Raw genomic sequence first — 17,962 nt, 5'->3', positions numbered from 1 at the left:
TATACACATGTGCTATCTTAATCTAACACTACTGCTAAGGTTAAAGTTATCAACAATGTGTTCTCTAGATTGAATACCAAGAAAACATGAAACTCTAGTGAAAACTGAGAATGGATTCTACTGATATACCACTGATGTCATACATGCAAAACATATCAACACAGAAGTACATATACCAAAGCAAGTGTGTGACTATATGATTGCATATGAGAAGGTTTTAAACTTTCTTTCCTTTTAGCTGGAGCCAGGACAAAGTCCTGTTTTGTATTCTGTCCCTTGAGAAAACAGTTCCTGTGGATTGTACTGCAATACTCAAGACTCTACCTGCTTTCTAAAACAAGACTAACCTGCCAATATGAGAGATCTTTATCCTTTCGTCTGGGACCACCTCCTTTCCGTTTTTCAACCAGATTCCTTTCACATTTTCATCAGAAACTTCACACTTGAAGACTGCCTGGTCGCGTGCTTTCACTGTCAGGTCTGCAATGCTCTGATAAACTTCCAGCTTTTTCTCTGATATTGTGAGAGTAATTGATACACACATCAACAAATCAGAATAGATCTGTAAGTAAACAGTGTGGATTTACTGCATAGAAAAGGCTAGGGTTGAGCAAGCAGTTTGTGGAAGAGTGAAATATGAAGGGAAATCCACAGCGTGCAAGGCTTTAACAGAGCTGATAGCTGAGTGCCTGTTATTATTAGAGTATCTGTTACATCCGGCACACAGGTCTGGGCTTTCCTTGGGGCCTTTATTATCAAGCCTTATGCCCCTTATTAAGTCATCTTTTTCCCTGGCAAGAGCATTATGCTACCCCTGTGTACTGTTTTGCAGAAGGTTACCTTCAGCTTGTTTTCATATTTCAGCTTCTCTGGTTCTGTAATATTACCTGTGCCTACCTTGTACAATTAGTTCAGCAACTGATACCCCACCATTGGTCTTCACGGTGTAGTGTCCACTGTCCTCCTTGGTTGACTCATTAATAATGAGATACTGCTTTTTTCCATCCTTCTTGAATCGGTATTTGAATGTTTCTTCCCTTGTCAGCTCAATTCCATCCTTTTCCCTGCAATTCCAAATAATGTTGAGCCATTTTGCTATGGTTAGGAGAGTCAAGAATCAACTCAATGTTGCTAGAGATTGGATGACACAAGATAATCCCATTTTTGTAACATTTCATGTTAGCAATAAAAGAGATCATTGCACAAATAGCAGTAGAACCAAAAACAGTGTGCTTCTAGCTTGACCATTAATTTTCACTAAGTATTTGACTTCTTGTTCAAGAGAGTTCACTCACAAGGAAGTACTTGATTGTTACTATTTATATGCTATAGATAAACATGAAAGTATGTTGAGTACTGTAGAAGACACAGGGATGAAGGCACACCTCACTAGCAGGGAATTTACTATCTTATAAGCCACCAGAAGGTAAATGGGACTTGCTGGGAAATGACTTAAAAGTCTTAATGTTCCTGATTTGAATTATAATAGTTATACATTAATGATTTGTGGGCATCAGTAAAAGAATAAAATGTTAGGATGGATTTAAATGAAGATGTATTTTGGATTTTGAAGCACTTTCAATTCAAGGATGCCACAATGTATTTAAGACATTACTGAATTAAGCTTCACCAGTCTGGGAGGAAATTTAATTATTGTAATTTCCAATCGTCATGACAGGAAACAAGCAGAGAGGATTCATGCTGTTTAGTCAAGGTCACATAAAAATACATAAGGCATTTTAAAGATTTCCTGTTGCTAATCTTAAATAACATCAACAGGCTTCAAGATAAGAACTTGTAATTTCTTCAACTTACTCCTTTTGCGGCATTTCTTTCATTATTATTTGAATGTGTTTATATTATGTTACTTGAATGCTACTGCAGTTTGTAAATGAAAAAGGTCTTCTCTTTGATAATTGCTCATATGGAAAAAGAAACAGAAAAGATGTTATTCTTTCAACAGAATAAGAATTTTCTTTATATCTTATTTCCCTTATTTTTTTCCAGTGACTGTTGAGCTTAACAAATGAGCTTATAGGATAGCAAGTTGAAATGTTACTTAAGGGCTCATTAAAATAGAATAGTTCTAATTTCAAAAAAACTTTTGCCTCTGTTAGAGTCTGCTGAAGTAAATCACAAGGTCAGAACTTTAAGCAGAGTCAGGAATCCTACAACTTGTGACTTAAATGTACCTGGTGCAACTGCATTTCAAAATACCTACAGTTTATTCCCTCCTGAGTGTTCTTTACAGCAGAGCTTATTGGAACTTATAGTTGGTTTAGAAAAACACTGGCCTCTCTTCCAGATCCTAGGACCACAACACTAGTAAGGGAGGAAACAGAGGATACCTGTAACAACCACATGAAACACAGCGTTTCATGTTATGCCAGGATAATGCTTCCTTTTCTTACTGAATGGCAAGAGCCTGAGGCCACATGCAAAATGCTCTCCTAAGGCTGGTACTCTCTTTCATGCAGATTAGTTCTTGAACAAGTGCTCCAATGCAATTGGTAAAGCTTTGCTGAACTGCTGAGAATGGACTGTAATGCAGAAGTTCAACACACTGCTGTGGCAAAACCAGGCACATGCACTGTGGCTAGTGATCCAAAACTGAACTTCTTTATTTTTTGGTGATGTATTCTGACATGTGTCTCATGAAAGTTATCTGAACGTTCTATTCAGATATTGATAAGAAAGAGGTGTCTTGAAATCTTGTCTAAATAATGAAAATAGACTACTTGCAATTACTAGTGTCTTAATTCCCTGGGAAATCTGGGTTGGAAGGGACCTTCAAAGGTCATAGAATCTGATCCCTCTGCAATGAGCAGGGACATCTTCAACTAGGTCAGGTTGCTCAGAGCCCCGTCCAGCCTGACCTTGAATGTCTTCAGGGATGTGACATCATATGGATTGGATGGGTAAACTGTTTGATCGATGAGGAACTGGCTGGATGGTTGCATCCAAAGGGTGATGGTCAATGGCTCAATGTCTGGATGGACACCAGTGACAAGTGGTGTCCCTCAGGGGTCCGTATTGGGACCAGTACTGTTCAATATCTTCATCAATGACATAGACAGTGGGATCAAATGCACCCTTAGCAAATTTGTGGATGACACCAAGCTGAGTGGTGCAGTTGACACACCTGAGGGACATGTTGCTATCCAGAGAGACCTGGACAAGCTCGAGAATTGAACCTCATGAGGTTCAACTAGGCCAAGTGCAAGGTCCTGCACATGAGTCAGGGCAACCCCTGGAATCAATACAGCCTGGCGGATGAAGGGATTGAGAGCAGCCCTGTGGAGAAGGACTTGGGAGTACTGGTGGATGAAAGATTGAACATGAGCCAGCAATGTGCACTTGCAGCCCAGAAGGCAAATTGTATCTTGGGCTGCATCAAAAGGAGCGTGGCCAACAGGGTTTGTTTTACTGACTAGCACATTGCTGATGCTGTTTATGAGTAGAATGTTTGCAGAGGGCTGTACTGACAAATAGTGGAGGGATAGAACTGTAAGCCTCAAAAAAGAACTCCTGTATATTAGTTGACTTAAAATAACACACTCCTACAGTGAAAAGTGAAAAACCTTATATAAGTAATATTACAGGCCTTCCATTAGTAACTAGAGCAATGAAGTAGGAGGATCAGTTGATACTAAAGTGTTATTGGAATGTTTTATAGAACCATAGAAGTGTTGGTTTAAAGACAACCATGGGTCAACTGGTGCAATCTCACACTTGAAGCAGAACTAGTGCAGTAGTAGGTAGGCCAGACATGGTTTAGTCTACCCAAGTCCTGAACATCTGCAAGATCAAATGTCTGTTCTCAACTTTGCCACTCAATGCCTCTTTTCTGTGTCTGGAAATGCTTTCCTATTTCCTGTTTAGATTCTAAGGATAAATTGGGTAATGTCTTCTGAGATATTGCTGATGTAGGTACTATGTGATAATGGAGACACACAGATTATTATTATTATTATTATTATTATTATTATTATTATTATTATTATTACTACTACTACATTACTATAGTTTGTTTTCCTTTGGAGCCAATGAGATGATACATCCAACATTCAGAAATGGAAAAATGAGGTCAAAACTGTGTATTTGTTTAGATCTTTTTCTTCAAGAATTGTATTATTTGCAAGGTCATCTGAAGTTTAGAAATAACTATACCATAGTACTGCTTAACAAGAATGTGAGACTTTTCTGGGTGATCAAGAGAACATTCTTTCCTGATTACTATGAAGAGACCCACATAATGAATTCTCCAAGCCCTAGTCTGATGGCCATGCCTAAGAGGCTGTAAGCCTTATTTCTGTCTTGTGCAAGTCACGTAATTGCTTTTGTTCATGTGCTTGTGATTTCATATTCCAGGTTTAAAGGGTGCAAGGGCTATAACAGGTGCCCTGAGTTAGTGCCTGTTACTTGGCTTAAACTACTGAGCATTTCCCTAATGATCCATAAACTGAATCTCTTTCTCCTTACTGTATTTCTTGCTTTCCTTGGACACTACTCTCCATTGTCCAGAATGCTCCCTTTCTTGCCAAAGAGCATTGACTGAGTCTCACATAATAAAAACAGTAAAATACAGTGTAAATGTCTAACTGCCCGGTTTTCTGTTGCTATGATTTGAAGGGTTTCTCTGACCACTTGCTGCCTTTCAGGCTGAGACAGCTGCTGACTTGGCCTTGTCACACCAAATGCTCATCCCACAGATACCAGCTCTGTAAGATGTATGGGAGTTGTTCAAAGGCACAGGATCAAAGTGTGGCAGCTGCACTGTGCTCTGAGAGGGACAGATCTGGTTGTCCCCATCTCTTATGACCAGGCATCTGTAAGCAGCTCCTGAACAATAGCATGTGTGTGCCTGCGCATGTGGCTTTAACAGTGTAATGCATACGCTCTGCTAGCTCTTGGGCTCTATTCAAATTCTCAGTTCCTTCCTTTGGGACAGCAGATGAGTGGTTGGCACTTTCCAGGAATGTAATGGGCATTGTGGGAACAGTTGATAACCATGTGCCTGAAGCTGTTAACAAGCACAAGAGAATTTCATCTGGTAGATAAATGAAGTGAGAACAGTGTGCGTAAGGCCTGTTATGTGAGCACTGCGTGCTGTGCCTGCCCAAGCAGCGTGAACCTTCCAGCTTCCGCTCAGCTGGAATGCCCAACAAAATAGACTCTGTGGTCCAAATATTTGTCATCTTAATCCTGCTTGCTGCATATGCGTAATGACTGGCTTTGCAGGATCACCACAGCAGATATGTTAAAATAAGTCCATAACCTTCCCTCTCTGTCTCAAGAGACACTAACTTCTTACCTAAGAAAAAAATGCTTTAAAAAGCCCCCACACCTCACTGCAGTTGAGAAGACCAGTAGATTCCACAAAGTACTGTAAACTCATGACAGTACAGATTTGATTGGTCTGTACAGTAGCTAGAAATTACTGTCAAGTATTTAGAAAACTTTAAAGCTAACAACTCAGTACATTTTGTAAACAGAGCATCCTGTAAACACTGTTCTAGAGACACTGTAAAATATCTATACTTAGTTTGTTTTCTGCCATGATCTGGCCTCTCAGTTACTCTTCAGTGTTTAACATACAGGAGGAGGATTAATCTTTTCCTGAAAACAATTATGTAGGATGCCTTCTTCCTTTTTGTTCCACAACTCTTGTCCACAACCACTGGTCCTAGAATGTCCCATGGAGGAATATGGTTTTATGGTGGGATTTTTTTTGGTTGATTGGTTGTGGTTGGAGTTTTTTTGCCCTGTTTTATTTGTTTGTTTGGTTTGTTTTGTTTATTTTTAATTTTTCTTTTTGGAGTTTGTTTAGTTTTGATTTGTTTTTATCTTTTGTATTCCCTTACCATTTCACAGTGGCTCCTTCCTCAGACACTTCGCATTCAAACTCCACTCTCTCTCCAACCATCACCATCTGGTCCTCCAGTGGGTGAGTGATCAGGATCGGAGGTTCTGGAAATGAAGAGATCTTTATTAAAAGAGTATCCTGAAAGACAGAATACCAAAAATAGATTTCACTGCTCTGCACTCAAGAGGAATAACCTCTGGTGATGCTCTCTGTGTTGGAACTTAAAATTTACTATGCCAGATCACATTATCAATTAGCAAGTAGCAAAATGTCCTTTTGGGTTTTGCTTCATGGGACAGAATGCAAACATAGGATTGATCAGTTTTAATATACTGAAATTCTAAACTGGAAGCATCAATTTTAAACCACTTTCCAAATGAGAATTAATGGTAATTATTACTGTACTGTTTTCTTGTGCTTTCTTATTTGCAACTATAGGGAAAATTTTCCTTAATTTAACTGTAAGAAAAATATCTGCTTCAATAGATGTCAGAATTTGCTCATAGGTTTGAGACTTTCCTATGAGACTAACTAATCTGAGAGTAGAGAAGGTGACAGAAATTCAATGCTGAATGTTAGGGGAGAGCTCTTTCCTTTTACTACTGTTGCTCACCTTTTACAAATAATTCTGTGAAGCTCTTCTCCTCCCCTACCACACATTCATATGCTGCATCGTCAGCCAGAGAGCAGTGGTTTATGGTCAAGATTCTCTTATTCCCAACAGCCTCAAAAATATATCTGAAAAGAGAATCTAAATGTAAGTATCAGAGAGTAACTCTTTTGGACCCAGTCACTGTCTTCCCTTGCATGGCAGAGAAAAAGGTTCCTACTTTTTTCTGACATCAGTGGCAAAGTTTGTTAAGACTCAAGGCCTGTATCCCTGTCCTGGTGCAGTGGACAGCGGTACTTTTTGAAAAACTAGCAAAGGAAATTATGGAGAGATCTTCACACAAGTGTGAGATACAAGCTCCTGTGAATGGTGTTGGATGCTTTTCTAACATCCAGCCATGCAACAAACCTGACTGCCATTAAAAATGTTCTGTCACAGCTTCAGAATAAAATCACTTGGAATTGATTTTACAAACAAGCTACACTGAAGTATATCCCATATCACAAGAAAGTAATTTTGAACACTGGATGATACACATAAAGATGAGAATGTAATCTGAGGACTTACTTGCTAAGTAGGTAGATGTAAACATCCAGTTCCACATGTAGATATATAGAACAGAGGGAAGAAAAAGAAAAAACAATGAGAACAGCAAACTAGCCCTGAGCCAAAGCACTATGTAGATTCTTTCTCAGGTCCTATTTATCTCTATTCTATTCCTTTCTTTCTAAGAAAGACTAGTTTTTCCACTTTGTCCAAGCTGTAGCTCATTCCTTTTTGGATTTCCCGTACTTCTAGCTTACCTGCCGCTCACTTGGATCTCCTGTCCATTCTTCAGCCATTTCACATCAGCATCTGGATTGGCAACTTCGACCATTAATTTAATCTTTTGCCCTTTGTCCACTTGGTAAGCTGGATCCAGCTTCTTGAGGAATGCTATGATAGAGAATTATTAAAAAAACCCAAACCAAACACAAAACAAATTTAATATTTTTTATACTTATCTATTTTTTTAATATATATTCTCTGTCAAGAAACTAAATCTTTATTCCCTTTCCTGTTGTTTACCATCATCTCAAACCTTCTGCACTTTCTGCATCCCTGTTTGCATTTTTACCATTTTTGTCTGTTCTTCATCCTATTCTGTTTTCTGTTTTTGCTTAACATAGGATGAAAAGCATGTGATAGTAATTAAAGTAAATAGAGTATTTTAAATCAGATGTGAATATGTACTTCAACATGTCCTAAATAAAGTTACAGCTATGTCTGCCCATGTTGGAATATGATACTGATCCTCTCAGTACTATTGAAGGGTGATTTGCCATCTCTGTTTCAGATTTCTAAAACAGATTAGTTCAAAATAATTAATAACACTTCACAAGACTACAAAAGGCTCAAGAATTCCAAATGTATCATCCCAATGGAAATTAGATTCTTTAAATGTATCACTGATGCCTGACATACTGACCAATTTTGGGATAGTGAAGGGTGGTGTTGTTTTATTATCAGGGGCAGAGTAGAAGAAACTAGTCAAATGAGCAGGTTCAGAATATCCAGAGTAGCTCAGAGCCTTGGGCACAGCTTTACCCTTTGGTAATCAGCATTTCACATGTAAAGTCTGTGTAATGGTTGGAATAGGAAACTCCCATGTCTTGTGCTCTTGTGTCTGACTGCTGTCCAGCTGATGTTAATGTTTGAGGAACTCCCAAATAAGAGATGAACACACATATTTGAAATTAATGCAGCTCACCAACCTGTACTTTTCTTCTCTTCCTTCTTTATGCGTTTGAGGCGTTTCAGCATCCCACGCAAATCTGTGATACCATACTGAAAAGCAATTTTCTCGTATTCAGAAGGAGGAGCTTTCCTCAGGATTTCCCAGACATCAACGTCAGATTGTGATTCAGATTTTCCTTCACCTCTGCAGAAAGGGGTTAGAGTATCTGAATGCCATAACTCAGGGGACTTAAAAGCAGCTGTAGGCTTGGCAAGCTGCATATTGGCTCAATTAAGCCATTTATTAATAAAAAAAATTAGCAGTCTAACTTTTTACTATATTGTTACCTAAAATAATGAAATAAGACTGGTGACTAGTTTTACTTATATTTATATATACAGTAATTAAAATCCAATCACTGTCCTGAAGCATTTACTTTCTATTAGTCAAAGCAGATAAATATGAACTTCCCTTTAAAGGTGGGTAATGGAAACACAGGATACTTATTTTCCTGTCATGGTCATACAAAAGACCTGTGGCAAAGCAAGGAACCGATATCCTGAGGATGCCTTAGAAACAAGGCAGTTGGTTTATGTTATTAAGAAACAAGTCCTTTTCTACTCGGGACATTTTTTCTCTTTCCAAAATGAATCACAGATTATAGAAATATTTATTCTCTATTGTAAAGACAATTGTTGGATATAGTAGTCTATAAAACAGAAAGACACAGATTGGTGAGTAGTGGCAAACAAGACAAGGTTTATAATGAACTACTTGCTGTATAGTTTAACCAAAGAACTAGTGGTAATGGAAGAATTAATGTTTGGTGTAGCAAAACCAAGTGAAATTTTGGTTGCCTGGGTTTGAGAAAGGCATTCTTTTTGTGTCTTCTTTTTTTTTTTTTTTAAGATCATAAATAGAAAAAGAAATTGGTGTAACCTTACCGATTTACTGAGCGCAAGAAGCTGCTGTACTCCAGAATGATGCAGAGAAGCGTTTGGAAAAACACACGGCATCCCGATGGCCAAGAAAGAAAGCATTGTGTGTTCAACAGAAAAGAGCCATGAATGTCATCTTCACCTTTAGCAGACCATGCTTGTGCTTCAGCAGCAGCGAGATAAAGGACCTCATGCAAAAGCTCTGCAATAGTCTTAAGGATAATGCTGTTTCCTATTGAAACCAAACTCACTCCCACGCTTTGTACGGTTCCACTCTCCAATTTGTAATAAAAGTGTAAGCACTTCTGCTTATTCCTAATTATGGTTGATCACCTTAGAGGGAACCAAATAGCTCTGCTTTGCCCTGTCATCATGGAGTTGTTGCCTGTCAGAGTTCTCATTTTAGTAAACAGAGAAAGGATGAAAGAAGTAACGTTATCCTAAAAATTTCTTTAAGAAAAGGAACTTCCTGTGGCTGTTGCTCCTGATATCACCAGGACCAAGCAGATTTCAGCGCATCAGAACATGCCCTTATAGTGAAGTCATGTTCAGTGGTAAACCTCAACAAGCAGACAAGTCGCGTAACAGGTAATGCAGAGAAAAGTGAAGGATTATTGAGCTTTTTTTTTTTTTTTCAGGAAAAGAACAGTCCCATTAGTCTGTTAGAAATATTATGACTTAAAAAGCATGACTGTAGTCTGTCTAGACAGCAAGTATAACCAAACATTTCTGGTACTCATTTTATTGCCCAAAAAAAGGCTTGCTTGTATCACAAGGGCTCTGTTTATTCAAGTACTGCTGTCCAGGCTTGGGATTTCTGGTACCCTTCTAGCTCTTGAACAGAAAAGGTGGAAGAAGAGAGGATTTCAGATCAGTGAGTCTGAGCTGAAATATGGCATGCCATATCTTACATCGTTGGAGAGGTTTAGCACGCACTAAGCACTAAACTGTCACTAGCACTCATTGCACTGATAGGTGTATCTGAAGTTTGGAGCCCTTGTGATAAGTGCCACCTACTGAGTATTTCCTTTGTCATAACAGTGCACCAACATAACCCACAAATTTAATCAAGATTCCTCTATATACCTAACATCTAGCTTGGGGCAGCTACAAATGATTTGCAGTTTTGCCTAGCAGAAGGCAGGAGAATTGAACTAGTTGCCCTGATCATATCAATGAGCAACTTTAAAATATTTCTAAATGCATATAACTTGGAATAGATATATAAGTACATAAACCAGGAATATATAATAGTTCTAATATGTTCTGACTTCTTCGTGCTGGTACAATTAATATTCTGCGGAGCAAAGTGTATCTAAAAAGGGAATATAAAATCATAGGAAATAACAAAGACTTAACAGACGCCTTCAGGCATTATATAAATGTTGGTGGTCTCTCTGTCTATCTGCCTGTTTGTATGTTCATCTGTATAGATCCCTTTACCTGAAAATTTGCAGGTAGGATTATTCATGGAGTTTTCAAAAATATTTTGCGTAAGCTATTTTAAAATATGTCATGCAAAAAATGTTTGAATTTGGAACTAATTCTACAGTCTAGTGTATCTCAGTATTGAGAGGACTTCCTTAATTTTTGCTTTAGCTTTTCCATTACTCAGTGTCATCCCATTGTTATATCCAGCAATACAGTTTTGGTGCATGCAAGCTGACATACAAGAGAATTGTTCACTAGCAAGAATATAGTATCTTCCCTGGAAATACTAATATTTTCTAATTACAGGGAAAGGTTTGTAAGTTGCATGTAAAATGGTACTAAAAGCTAAATGTTGTAATTTGTATAGTGTTTAATTGAGTTGTGAAAACGAAAAAAACCTCTCTCTCTGCCTCTGATCAAAGGTCTCTCCATCCCAGTACTCCATTTCACTGCTTTGAATTTGTTAGAACATTCTCTTTGATCCCAGAAAGACAGTTTCCACAGTTCAGTCGTACTCTTCCATTACCCACAGGAGCTAAATAACGTACAAGAAGTAACAGAGCACTTGAACTCCTGAGATTTCTCCCACCCTTACGTTGCCATCCCCGATGTTGGGAATCCTTATTCAGAGTGATCACCTCATAGGTTAACTATGCACTTGGGGGCATTAAGATACAGCTTAGTGAACCTGCTGTAAATGGAACATGCAGCTGATACATTTTAAACATATGTGGAGGGGTTAAAAATACTTTTGTACATCCCAGAGATGGTTCCCTCCTATCCCATTACTGTCAACTGATTGGACCTGTCAGCTGTCACCTCCTTCAAGGTCTCTGCTCACTATCCCATTTAATAGTTCTGTGACAGCTGTTCCCTTCCTCTTACTAATGACCTCTCCTTGGCCCATGACATCTGTATGTCAACACCAGTTAATTAAATTACAGCCACAGGAGATATAGTATTAAATGAAGCTCTCTTTATTAGAATGGGAATGTTCATTACCTCTGGATTGAGGGGCACTTGTCAATTAGGTGGGACAAAGCAGAAATGGTGAAAGAATAATTTTCAATTCCATTTGAATCTGCATAGCTCTTGAGAGTTCCCTAGCATGAGGTCCCTTTTTCTATTTTAATGAATAATGCTTTCATTCCATGGTGAGATTTTATGACTATACGTTCTCCTTAATATAGGAGTGGTCTTAAACCTGTAGTGTGCAAAGCCTACAAGGATACACAGGTTACTTCTAAAGTGGCTGTGAAAAACAAGAAGCAGTGAATTTATCAACATGCTTAAATTCACTAAACAGAGATTTGTAAGTCAAGAAAGGTCAAAGCCACTGATAAAATGCAGTGACATTTATAAGTTTCTTTTAATTAGTTATATTTCTAGTCTAAAAAAAAATGAACAGTTAAATCCACAAGTTGAAGATTCCTGGAAATACTGGAGATGTTTACTTTTTATAATTTTAAAAAAGTTTTTTAGAGTTCTGTCAGTGCTCAAAACTAATTATGAAAACCTAAGTGAAAGGCATTAGGAGAGGGCTCATAGTACTTAGCACTTCATTCCAGCTGGAGATGCTGTATGAAATTATGCAAATATTTTCATGTTCATCTCCATTTATTTGAAATTAATAGATGTAGAATAAAAATTCTTTTTTTGCCTTACATTTCCTATAGAAATTAGATTGTGTGTACAACTACTCTATTTGAGCTCTCAAACCTGTACAATTCTGATTACTGCCATTATTCAGAAAGCATTTTCCCTACTTTAGAGTTACAAAACAATTCTAATGCACTTTTTGTTTTGGAGTTCTCTGGGGCTTGTGATCAAACAAGAAACTTTGAAATCGATGTCAGCTATAGAAAGTGTGTCCACCACTTTCTGTCTGTCTAGCTGGTGCTCTTGAGAGATCTGGCTGTGGTGTTAGTGCAAAGCCAGAATTCACTTCCAGTTGGAGGCACTGCTTATTGTGTCATACAGAGTTTGTGTACCTATTTGACCTTCCTTGCCCCACTGAAATTTGGATGAGTTAACCTGAGCGAAACATGAGGCTATTGTGGCTTTATTGCCTTCCATACCCAAACTACTTCAAATGTCTACATGATGCTGTACTCTTTTTGAAGATAAAAACACTTTTCAGAAATAGTGATACCAACACCTGAGCAGAGACTGAACACAGATTCGCAACAACATGTATCCAATTATTTGATTGAGAAAACTTAAATGAGTTTAGATTTGCAAAATATGACTGTCATGTCAAGTGTTTATGGTAACTTCAGAGGATGGAAAGACACAGTGAGTGGCCAGTCATGGAATGGTAATGAGCAATGGAAACTTTCCTTGGAATAAAAGGAAATGTTTTGTAACTGAGAAGCCAATAGATTTATGGAATAAGTGACTTCAGTAGCATGCTCACTTAAGATGTTTAAGGATGGCTGGACCGACACTTTGTTGCATATTTGATCGGCACCAGCAGGCATATTATGCAAATGATTTTTCTGATTTTAATTTCTATGACAATAGGAATTTTAAACAGCAGGTTATCGAGAAAATCAGGAAATTCAAGGACAATTTAAAACTTCTTCTAAAAGAAAATGATGGTGAAAACCAAACAACATCCAGAGAAATACACTGATTAGTATTAAATGAGCCACCCTTAACTTTTACTAATAATTTAAAAGGACTTCTGTCTCAGAAATCGGTGGTTGATATTTTTCTTTCATACTATCTCATTTTTATCATGCTCTACATGTAAGAAAGATAAAGATGCATGCATTATTTCAAAGCAAATGATTCTTATATTCAGTCTGACCCATGTATTTATAATAAAATGAAATAGAAATCTTACTCTCTGTTGGCAACAGTGGCATCCAAAGCATCCAGATTAAGATGGTGGTAAAAGGAGAAAAACATAAGCAGACAGGTTATGAAAACAAATGTGGTAAGGATGGATGAGAGCGGGAGGAAATTCCACCCAAAAAGTGAAAGTAAATTCAAGAAATAAGAACTAGAGTTAGAAGAGTAAAAGATATTTTAACAACACAGAATATCTTTTTATATATAAGATAAACAGCTATACAAGATATAATTGTATAGTGTAATAGTAACATTTAGATATCTAATAAAAGGACTTGACTTCCCAGCTCTCGGATTTGAAGAACTGTGAAAACTTAGGACAGAAAAATATAGATAAGACATCATTATAGACAGGTATTGTAAACTTATTTTTTGTTTCTTTGTTCTAATTGAAAAGCGCTGGTGGAAGCAGGTAATTAGCCTAGTCCCAGCATTTTCCATCTTGGGAAAGATCAAACTTTTTTTTTCTTTTTTCCCCTCCAGTATAAACCTAGCAAAAATGTAGCAAATGCTGTGTGTTTGGAGAAGTTGCCATAGTTACCTGTCATCCTTTTTTCCAGTTAGAGCTGCTTTAGGAAAACTACAGGGATTCTGAATTTATGAAACTTTCACTTATTCTAGTCTTAGTATTTTCAGAGTTGCTCAACAGAGGCTGGTTACTTTATTTCTCTGAATCTATGGATTTTTACTCACCTCTTTTTCAGTAGGGCACTAAAATTAAACTCTCCACCGTCTTCATGTCCCTCGGTACTGTATAGTAAGAGAAAACCATAGGGTTAGTTTCAGAAGGAAATGGGAATAGCTCGTGAGACTATAACATTATGTAGATTTTATCTTTTTTTTTGCAGAGAAGTAGTCAATGTAGTAGTTTAGGATGACTTAGAATGTACAATGACATGGACAGTGACTTAATTAGGCTGTTTGTCCTTATAGGTTTAGAAATATATTGAATCAACTTGTATTTTTTTCTGTACCAATTATGGATAAAGTTGTACATGGTATTAATTTGGTGGTCATATTGTTCTGGAATGTATCATGAAGATGTTGCAGAAGCTTTCCTTGAGAATCACTGGTGCTTTTGGAAAGCTGTTGTTTCAGGAATGTGGATATTGTTTACCGTGTGGGGCAGTATTTAACCAACTTTTTTGTGGGACTTTTTACAATCTAAACCCACTTTTTCTAGCACTATCCCAGCTGTAATTATTTCTTAAGGCTATTCGTGTTTCCAGAATTCTTAATACTGAAAAAGTGTCATACTGTTGATGCTTGGGAGAGTTAAAGTAGGAAATCTGTGATCTGACTTTGATTCTGAGATGAGTTTCCATATGCAGTTGTTCAAAAAGCATCACGGCAAGCAATCTTGTGATGAATTCATTCGTGAGAACAAGAAGCCACAAGCAGGAGTTTTTTGAATGTGTAATTCTTGTTGCATATGGTGAACTCAGATGGAATGCACAGTGTTATTTTGGGTGTCCTGAATCAAATGTGTTTTAGCTGTTAAAATAACTTCTTTTGGGTTTATTTCCTAAAATTCACTGCAGGGATTTGATATCAAAGTATTGGGAGTTACAATGTATTCCATCACTATTGATTATTCAACTTAGGAAAAAAAAGTCTTTTTTTTTTTTTTTTTTTTTTTTTCCATTCAGGTGGGTTTAGAAATTCAAATGTATTTTCTTCATCTCAGCCTCCCATCATCAATGTTGATCTGCTGCTTGCTATCTCGGTTGTCTTGAGTATAAGAATCTGGTAATGCCATCTCACTGCATTCAGATTCTTCCAGCAGCAACACCTTCTATTTCATTATTGTTTATATGCTGGAATTATTCTTTTCACTTGTACTGGTGGCAGTTTTAGCCCATAAAGCTGTCTGTCAATACACAGTGCTAGTTGCTTCAGAGCAAATCAGTCTGCCTGCAAATGTGTAAACTAGAATATCAGGAAAACTTAATATTGCAGGAAAAAAATAATTTAAAAGTAAGAGAACAGCCTCAACAGATAAGCAATGGGTATTTTAACAGTACTTTTAATAAAACAGAAGAGAAACAAGTGCTAAACATCTTGTGCTGCTTGAAAATGCAAGGTTAGTGAGAATTTTTGAATTAGTGTAGTTTTGAATATGTTGTGAGAATATATCTTTTTGTTAAGAAAGTACTGGTTTTACTTCTGTGATTACTTTGAAGATAGTACAATACTGGAAAGCACAATTTTCTGGGTATAATGCTCAAACAGAAAAGTGGGTTTTTGGCCAGTTTGTTCCCCACTTTCCAAAGATTTTCAGTGTTTGCAGGCATAAAATGTACATAAAAATCATTAGTATAATCCCAGATTTGAAAAGGGCTTCTTGTGATCAAATATTCAAGAAATCAGAATCTACAGCTGGGAGAATAACTAGTCACCTTACTGCTTCCTAGGTCACACTTAAATCAGAATTTCAGGAAAGCCCAGCAATCAATGTTTAGCTTTTCTGAAGAATTAGACCCTAATAGTGGCTTTAACATGCACAGAGTTAAGTCTAATCTCAGATTAGACTCTCTAATTAATTAATGATCCTGTTTCCATTATGGTAGAAGGCATTGGGACCAAAAGAGACAGGGTGGGAAATTTAATGATGGTAGGAGAGTGTGCTGGGAAACAACAGATTTTCGTATACATGTGTGTCTGTGAGCAGTGGCAATTTTAGTCAGGATGTGCTCAGTAGAGAGAAACACATGTAAAACAGAGGGAGAATACATGCATATAATTTGAAGTTACTTTTTTTCTTCTAACTATGGTGAGAAGATGACACTTGCCAAACACATGCGTTTTCTGTAGATGAATCTGCCTCTCACTAAACTATCAAACTAATCTTTTCATTTATTTATATTCGTCTTACATTACTACTTACTTGCATGTACTGAGCTCATAAATACTACATGCTATAGAAGAAGGTTTATTTGGAATGTATGCTGCAGCTAGTTCTGGGGTTTGTGTGGTTTTTGTTTGGTTGGTTTTTTTGTTGTTCTTGGTGGTGGTGGGTTTTTTCTTTTTCTTTTCCTATGCAGAGAGAGACAGTTCATTGTTAGACCTGAATTTGTCTGCTGACACAGACAGTGGCTACCTGAGAAAGGCTGAAGTCATCCGTCTGCCCGCTCCTGCCAGACTCCTGAGTGAGGGTATCAAAAACAAAGCTTCAGATTTAAACAGTTCGGTTCAAAATTTGGTTCCATTCTTACAAAAGAAACTGAAAAGCTGAACAGCCTGAAGCTGCTCACACTGCACTCACACTGAATTGATTCTACATTTTTCTACTTGTTTTAGCAAGAAGAGAAACTCTTGAAGCCAAATTTCACTGCAGTGCAATAACACAATGCAGCTATGCAGTGTGTCATCTATTCAATAGGTACCACAGCGAGGCTGGTCAGCTACATATAGATGGCTTTGAGAGTAAGTTCGTTCTGCAAGCCTTATTTAGTTCTTTGTGATATAATGTTAGAAAAATCTCATAAAAATAGCCCTTATAGGGAAAAACTCAAAGAGCTGCCACAGATTATTTGTGTCCTGTGTTAGAGTAATAGATGTCTGTTGGAATATTCTTGGCTTGGTAACTTTGCAAAAATATCTAAAGACTAAACCAGAAACTGAATTACACAGAGGGAGATGAAATACTCAACAGTGAAAAAGCACGTCTTGTTAATGTCTAAAACCTCAAAACAAAACAAGCAACACAACCAATTTTGCAAATTTTACTAAAACAAGGGAACATTGTTTCATTAAGACATCAATCAGTTCGAACAGTTTTATAGATGTGGGGAGAACGGCCTTTACAACCCCAGTGCTATACCTTGCAATCTTTAATATCTAAGACCTACATATGTCTGAGTTTTTATACAGGCACTTTCAGTATCATTGTCTTCATTCAATTAATATATAATTATAGAACATGAAAACAAATACAATCAAAATGCTTGTATTAATGTTATCAGTAATATGCTGCTTATAGAGCTCACATCAAACTCTACTTCTCTGTGTAGCAAATGTTTGTATTCAAGTACATGTAGTTCCTCAAGCCAGACCCAGTCAAGACTAGGCACTACACAGAATCTTTTTGTTGTCTATTGGTCTATGTCTGAAAAAATGTGCTGAAGTTGTTGGTAGAATTATACAGATTATCAATTGCATAATTGAAGACAAGCATGATTGTTATGCTAATACAAAGTCTAATCTGTCTTAGATGATTTCTAGGAGTTATATAGAATTTTAATAGTAGAAATATTTTCTTAGTAGACATTCCCACTTTTGTGCTTGTTTGTACAACAGCCTTGTTTTTAATTAATTTTGTCTAGGAAAGTAATGAATTCCACATGGAAATATAAACTTATCTACATAAGTTTCTACTGTAGGTACTCACGTGCGTCGGAAAGCAGCACGAATATCCAAGTCTCCAGTTATTGGTGCTTCTGATGTGACAAAAAGTGATGGAAAAGAATGGGAGAGCAAGTCAAAATAATGCAAAAATACAGTACTTTTTCTAAAGTTTTTCCTCTGCAGGCATTTTCTTTCTA

The 17,962-nt window shown here is 37.1% G+C and overlaps 1 protein-coding gene across 1 annotated transcript in view; it reads right to left on the bottom strand.

Annotated features, from left to right (window-relative positions):
* MYBPC3 (myosin binding protein C3) overlaps positions 1-17,962 on the bottom strand; it is a 62,962-nt gene that overhangs the window by 29,867 nt on the left and 15,133 nt on the right. Inside the window, exons 7-18 of the mRNA XM_065838051.1 lie at positions 17,809-17,857; positions 16,519-16,563; positions 14,112-14,168; positions 13,411-13,413; positions 9,138-9,161; positions 8,231-8,397; positions 7,280-7,412; positions 7,044-7,046; positions 6,480-6,604; positions 5,865-5,970; positions 898-1,064; positions 348-513 (exon numbers count right to left, since the gene is read on the bottom strand). Coding sequence (XP_065694123.1) covers positions 348-513; positions 898-1,064; positions 5,865-5,970; positions 6,480-6,604; positions 7,044-7,046; positions 7,280-7,412; positions 8,231-8,397; positions 9,138-9,161; positions 13,411-13,413; positions 14,112-14,168; positions 16,519-16,563; positions 17,809-17,857 — 1,045 coding nt within the window. The remainder of the gene's footprint in view (positions 1-347; positions 514-897; positions 1,065-5,864; positions 5,971-6,479; positions 6,605-7,043; positions 7,047-7,279; positions 7,413-8,230; positions 8,398-9,137; positions 9,162-13,410; positions 13,414-14,111; positions 14,169-16,518; positions 16,564-17,808; positions 17,858-17,962) is intronic.

This window comes from Patagioenas fasciata, chromosome 5, assembly GCF_037038585.1.
Source record: "Patagioenas fasciata isolate bPatFas1 chromosome 5, bPatFas1.hap1, whole genome shotgun sequence".
Taxonomy (NCBI): Eukaryota; Metazoa; Chordata; class Aves; order Columbiformes; family Columbidae; genus Patagioenas; species Patagioenas fasciata.
This window is presented reverse-complemented; position numbering and strand designations above follow the sequence as displayed.